This window comes from Puccinia triticina, chromosome 2A (assembly GCF_026914185.1).
Source record: "Puccinia triticina chromosome 2A, complete sequence".
Lineage (NCBI taxonomy): Eukaryota > Fungi > Basidiomycota > Pucciniomycetes > Pucciniales > Pucciniaceae > Puccinia > Puccinia triticina.
Window position 1 is genome coordinate 4,199,244 of NC_070559.1, and position 7,119 is coordinate 4,206,362.

General features: G+C 44.9%; 1 protein-coding gene across 1 annotated transcript; it reads left to right on the top strand.

The window, feature by feature from the left end:
- Nucleotides 1-247: 247 nt before the first annotated feature.
- On the top strand, nt 248-1,270 carry PtA15_2A437 (uncharacterized protein; the record flags this gene model as incomplete). The annotated part of the gene is made up of 5 exons (XM_053166459.1): nt 248-594; nt 786-843; nt 926-969; nt 1,049-1,112; nt 1,193-1,270. The coding sequence occupies 5 exons, from the start codon at nt 248-250 to the stop codon at nt 1,268-1,270; spliced, it is 591 nt and encodes a 196-aa protein (XP_053017679.1).
- Nucleotides 1,271-7,119: the final 5,849 nt, after the last annotated feature.

The window sequence follows — 7,119 nt, forward strand, 5'->3', positions numbered from 1 at the left end:
CACCGAGCAAGTACTGATCCTCAGTGGATCTCGCTGCAGATGACTGAAGTGCAGGGGACTTGAACAACTCCAAGAACGGAGAGACGGCTGGCCGTAAGATAAATAGGCCCTCGTTCACGCCCAGTCTTGCTCCATCATCCATCCACACATCCCATCTCAACAAATTCACCGACAGCACCTTCCACAGCTAAAAATAGTACAGTATCCCTAGCTCTCCCCAAAGTGTTCGACTCGTCCAAACCGCACAATGGTCTCATTCAGCCACTTGTTCACTCTGATCTGTGTTCTCGTCGCCGTGTCTCGTGCCGACGATGCAGCTAGCCTGAAGTCGGAGGGGGTAGAGGAAAAATGGTTCTTCGGAAACAGATACGGACTCTCGTCATGCTTTGGCACCGGCTTTGGCCTCTGGGGCGGCTATAATCCTTTGTACCGCAGCTGGGCCGGGATATACAACCTCAACTACTTATACGGATACCAAGGTTTCACCTACTCCCCCCTCCTATTTGTCAAGGCGACTGAGGGGGCTCAAAGCGTTAGCCGACGTGCCATCGCTCTTGACGATGCCGAACAGCTCGGCCGCCGATCGGACACCGAGTCCGTTAATTGTGCTACCCACGGCAAAGCTCCGCAGACTTTCTCTGTCAAGCACTGTTTGGCGTATGTTTTTTTTTTTTTTCTTTTTTTCTTTTTTTTTTTTTTTTCTTTTTTTTTTTCCTTTCTTTTCATCACAACTTGTGCCTCACTCAATGCTCAGCTCTGAACATCCTCTTGCTTTCGAAATTTAGCGCTGCCCAAGAATTGGCTGAGAAGAAGGTTTCGACCGCCACTCACGGCAGCTGTCAGGTGTGCCCCGATTTCTTTTGGTTTTGGTGTTCTTCATTTCTGGACTCCAGAATATTAACCATTGTCTTTTGTAACCACCCAGTTATCCCTTGTCCACGGCACAGAAAAAGTTGCCCCAGGCTCGATGTAAGCTTATTCCCAAGGACTGTTATTCGAAAATACATAAATATATTTAACTTAGACTAATCTCGTTCTTTTTCCATAGCACGGTCAAGCAACTTGAAGCGGGTGTTCACAACATGTTACAGGCGTGCAGCAAATCAGCCGATGTAAGCCTCACAATTCAATCTGAATCGATATTTATTCCAAACGTATGATTGATTTCTTCGTATTCTTATCTACTTACCAGGAAAAGGAAGCTCCCGCCAAGGGGGCCGCCAAAATCGACGACAAGCAAGCCTTTATGATCCTCTCTAGCCCGCAATGAGCTTTCTTCAACACGGAACATCCCAAGCTGTTTTTCTGTTTCTCTTTCTCTCAAGGGCTGTTAATATCAAAATGTGTAGCCATAGTTCCAAATATATCTTTCTATCCATCCAAATTCACCGAAATTGCTCCGCCGCTTTAAGATCTCAAAGTTACATATATGTCTGTTTCTGAGCCAATGTGAAATATTGTTGACACCAAGATGCAACACAAGACTTGCTGTTGTCTACAAAGAGAACTCCGTCTGAGGAAAGACTAATACAGATTATCTCCAAGGCAGCCATCACTCATTATCAGAAAGATGCTCTCATTTTCTTGCCGGATGAATGGAGATTTGAGTCCTTGTGTCTATAGATGTTGCCTCTGAAAAATTGTAGCCCATCATCTCATTTTCTCGCGAAGGGACCCCTCCGTCCGAAATGCCATGTATTACGTCACTTCCCAAGGCGAAAAGTAAGCCACTTACTCTCAGTAAGCCACTTACTCTCAGTAAGCCTGTCATCATAATCCGCTTGGAATCCGTTCATATAAGCATTAGCGGTCCTCATCCTGCATCGCACGGCAGACACACAGTCGAAGTCTGGGTTCGTTTCTATACAAGCCTTCGTTGGGAAATATTGGTCGCACTTGACCGCTCAAAACCCTTGCTTTCCGCTTCTTCCTGAGTAAAAGAACGCGCTACAAATGCGTGACTTTCCAGTGTTGTTCGCCAAGGGGCTCCAGTTGACCTTGTCGACCGGGTTGGTAGCTTTGCTTTGGCTGGCTTCATTGGTAGTCGCAGCTGAAAGGGATCAGCTGATCTTCTTACCGACTAGAAATCCCGGGAGTGGGTCTTTACCATCGGTACCACTACCCGGCACAGACCATCCCAAGTTGATCTTGGCCTCCTTCGCCGGTCTCCTCCAGCAATGGCCGGACATCTATGCCGACAGCGGCCACTCGATCATTCCGGGTGTCGTCCCCCGGGGCACGTTGCTCTATCATAAACCAATCATCAGACCCCTCCGCCTTCAGAGGGACTCGAATGGCTTGCCTTCAACCCCGAGGACAGAATATGTCATTCACGCTCACAGGCTCGGCCAAGTCGATCTGTATACATACACAGCAACACGCGCTCTGTGTATCATCTATTTTGATGGCCAGAGCTCTTCCTTGGGCACACCTGGCTTCATGGACAGCCAAAGCGTGCTCATCCACGGCACCGTTCCCAGGCAGTTTGGAGATGATAGCCGGTACATCAAAGCAGAGTACAACCGTGCCCATGAGCTCTGCAAACTTGGAAAACAATGGGGCTTCAAGGGCGTGGTACGGATGAATACTGTGGAACTACTCTTGGGGGAACAGAGCTTAGAGAGGGATGAGTGTGTGAAAATCTGCCTCTCAGGTTGGGAGAGTAATATGGGAAAAGAATAAGAGTGTGGGCTCTTGAAGAAAATTGTGGCTGATGAAGCATTGAGAATAATGCTTTCTAGACAAAATGATGGGAAAAGGAGTAGAGTCAGACTGGTTACTGGTATTCTACTATACAGGTAATTCTTTCAAGGTAAGTATATTTCTAAGGGGCCGGCTTTATGCACTCCAAATATTTACTACATGCACTCCAAAAAAGGAGTGAACTTGTGTCTACTCCAATAAATGTTGTAGTGAACAAAGGTTCACTCCAAAAGTGGGTTGAATTGGAGTGTTTGGAATTGCACTCCCATATATATTTGGAGTGAACCTTTGTTCACTCCAAAAGTGGGCTAAATTGGAGTGTTCAGAAGTTCACTTCAATATTTATTGGAGTGAAAACTTGTGCACTCCAATCTTGAAACATACCAAGTTTCAAGATTGGAGTGCACTACTGTACACTCCAATAAATACTGGAGTGTACTACTGTACACACCAACAAATACTGGAGTTTACACCTATTTTAAATACATCTATGCACTCCAATCAACTCCTCCAGATCAACAAAGTCATTCTTTGACCGTTGGAGACCCTGCCTCCCCCTACAGACAAACTTCCACCACACTCACATTCCTCTCCTTAAGACCAGGCCCCAAAGATTCCAGTGAGTCTGAGCCTATTTCTATGCTCTTTTTCAATGGGAACTACTGGCCCCACTCTTTTGGAGTGCCCAGTGGTCCACACTCCAAAAGAAAACATGGAGTGGGTTGAAATCCACTCCACAGTTTGAGTGCCTAATTTTATACTCCATTTTTTTGGAGTGCACAAGTTTTCACTCCAATAAATTTTGGAGTGAACTTCTGAACACTCAAATTTAGCCCAATTTTGGAGTGAACAAAGGTTCACTCCAAACATATATTGGAGTGAAATTCCAAACACTCCAATTCTGCCCACTTTTGGAGTGAACCTTTGCTCACTCCAACATTTATTGGAGTAGACACAAGTTCACTCCTTTTTTGGAGTGCATGTAGTAAATATTTGGAGTGCATAAAGCCAGCCCCTATTTCTAATGATATCTAATGTTAAACTGTGACCAGAGACAAGGAAGGTCTGATGGGGGACAAACAGAATGGGCCAAAAGGCTCTACATTTATAGTGAGGGGACAACAGGTGGTTCAGAGACAAAGACAAAGATGAGAAACAGGGTATAAAAGAGGGTACAAAAGCCTCCAACAGGGGGACAAGGCAACAAGGCAACAAGGCATCTACTACATGGCTTGAGATGACGTAAGAGGAAACAATAACCATGGCGCATCAGCTGCCATGCATCTGAGAAAGAGTTACGCCTTGGTGGAATAAAGAGAAGTAAAATCTAGTGAACACTCAGGGTCCTTCCAAATAGTCTGGCTCTGTTTGATGGTGGACTTTCTCCCACTTTGAACCTGATTTGGTACATATTTTACTGCCAATTGTGGATGACATTCCTTGAAGCTAGATACTGAGATGTTGAGACGCCTTGTAGAGATGATGATAGAGTCTGATTCAATGTTTGTGTGCGCTTTGAGGTATAATTGATAGGCTGGAGGGTCAGGGTGTAAATGGGTCGGGCCAACCCAAAACCAACCCAAGACCTGTTGGGTTTTGGGTTGGGTTTGGGCACATTCTTAAAGAAAATGACCTGACCCAAACCCAACCCAACCCAACTTGTAAAATTGTTGCAATGGTGAAAAGCTGCGCTGCGCTACAAAAAGCGCCTGTTTTAGCGCAGCGCAGCGGGTGCCTGCTACGTGCCCGCCCCAAAAAGCTGTAGCGCAGCCATAAACCGCTGTGCTACGGCTAAATGTAGCTCACTTGCGCTATTTCCCCAGGTGAAAAAGCGCAAGCGCAGCGGGAAAAGCTGCGCTTTTGAGCTAATATAGCGCTGTGGTAGACACTTTAGTTCTGGATGGAAAAATTCAAAAATTTCTAGTTTACATATGTAGTGTTACATTACACCATCTTTTGATACACACACTCCCTTCAGTTTACATACACAGTTTTACAAAACTGCATGTATATATTACCCTTTTACATATATATGTGGCTGCGTGCCAACCAGCCAGCCTCATATGCAGCTGTGTAGCAACCACAAGCCACTTATTACAGTAACCCAGCCACCACAAGCCCCTTATTGCAGTAACCTAGCAACCACAGGCCACATTAATAAAGCGGTATAATAACCATGGGGCTGTGCAAGTCACTCAAGCAGACTACACAGCAATACAGAAAGCTGTGCAGGTCACTTGAGAAGACTCCATAGCAACCAGAGGGCTGTGTAAGCCACACTTGTAACTAGATCACCAGCTAAATTTGCTCATGTATACACTGCCACACTGTACATAGCTGTATTTGCACAGCATTTGTAAAGGAACACCAGCCAAAACCCCTCATGTACATAGACCACCAGCATAAATGCCTCACATTTTCCTATATAAGGAGAGGCTCTCTCCTCCTTTGTCCTCCATGGCATCAAATCAAGGAGATCATTCCCCCCACAAGATTCAAATAAATTGTAACCCTCACACTCTCCGCCACAAAATAAAATACTAGCTTTATATTTTGAAATACACAGTCCATTGTGAGCCACTTGTGAGAAAAGTATTCAACTACACTAGACCACTGTCTTCTTGCTTCCAGCCTAGCTGGGGGTGTTGTCAGTCTTTGTCTTTCAGAGAAGCAGGGGTTTCCCCACACATACTTCTCTAAATTCAGCCATAAGAGGTGCAAACTGCTTTTGGAGTCTCACAGCGCAGCGCAGCTGAAAAAAGCTTTTTTGCGCTAATGTTGAGCTACATGCACTTTTCTGCCACAAAAGTGCAATAGCGCAGCAGCTCTGATTTGTTTTGAGGCGGCAGCATAGCCCACAGTTGAGGTCTTGAATATGATGGATCCCAAGACCTCTGCTGTGCGCTGCGAGAGACTCCGGAGAGGGTGGCCGCTGGCTTTGCAAATACCCCTTGGCTCCTCCAATTCATACATCCCGCTGTGGTTTGTTGGAATTTCACTCGTTTCAGCTCTCCTAACCATTTCCTTTTTCTATGTCATAACACATGTTTCATGTCTCCTTGATTCTGTTTGACTTTTTTCTTATTCATTATGCTTGAATAACTCGCACCCACAAGTCAAACAATTTGTATCTAGTCTATTTAAAACACCTTAGACTAGAAGCAAAGAAAATCATCAGTCCTGACCATCTTGATCCTTTGTGCGCACTTGAGCCCGCACTCTGTCTTATCTGCAAAGGCACTTAAGCCCCTTCAAGTGAGTTATTAGGTCTTATTTTTCAGACTTCTTGTCTGCTATCGGCTAAGCCAATCTTTTTCTCTCCGTCCGCTCCGATCGCATATGGTTGAAAATCCTTCATGGTTTGGTACCTCAAGTTCTACTTCCCTCCCCTTCCTCAGTCTGTCATCCCCATTATCTGTTCTTTCAGAGTTTTTACTTCTCAATTTTTTTTAGTTATGGCTGCCAAAGACAAAGACCCCAGACAATCAACCTTTCCAGTGATCAACATCAATCAAACCTCAGAGAATCTTCCCTTATGCGCACCCCAATTACTTGCGACTATCTTGCTTGTCCTGCGAGCTCTGCTTTGGTCAAACAAACATTTTCTGGCGCAGCAAAGGTGTGCTCATCAGGTGGGTCTAGTCTTTTGGTCCAAACAATTGAGCACTGCATTAGCAGCCACATGTGGCTGCGAAACAATGTCAGGATGGAAGGCAAGTTTAAGGATTTTCAGAGACTTATTGATGTGGCGCTTAAGAACCCCAAATTTGGTGAGGCCGCAAACATGGCAAATCAAGGAACATCAAAATAGATTATTGGGACGACTAGCTTGTTTAATATCTCCTCCATTATATGTTCCCTCTCTAAAAATGTATTCCTTTTTCTCCATACTACCAAATCAACCATTAAAACAAAATAAAAAAGCTACTTCCTCCCTTCCCCCCAAAAAAGCGCAAAAAAGCGCAAAAAAGCGCTATAAAATAGCGTAGCCTGCTGTTTAAACGCTACTTCCTCCCTTCCCCCAATAAAAGCGCAAAAAAGCGCTATAAAAGCGCTATAAAATAGCGCAGCGCGCTATTTATAGCGGCAGCTTAGCGCTTTTATGGCTACAAAAAACGATGGGAAGTTACATACGTTACAATATCTAGAGGGATTTTCGTAATGTAACTTCCCACCGTTACCAGATAACGCGTTACCGTTATCTGGCAACATTGCTCCTTGGGCCGGTGAGTAACGTAACAGAGGGTGTTTTCACCCTCAATACCCGGAAAAATAACGGAGATAACGCGTCAACCGCGTTACCAGAGGTAAAAATGCCATAAAAGGGGGAAAAATCCCCTTTTTTGCACAGTTTATCCTTCTATAATTGCAAGGGATGACGTAACGAGGCTAGGAAGAGAGGGAAAAAATTTAAAG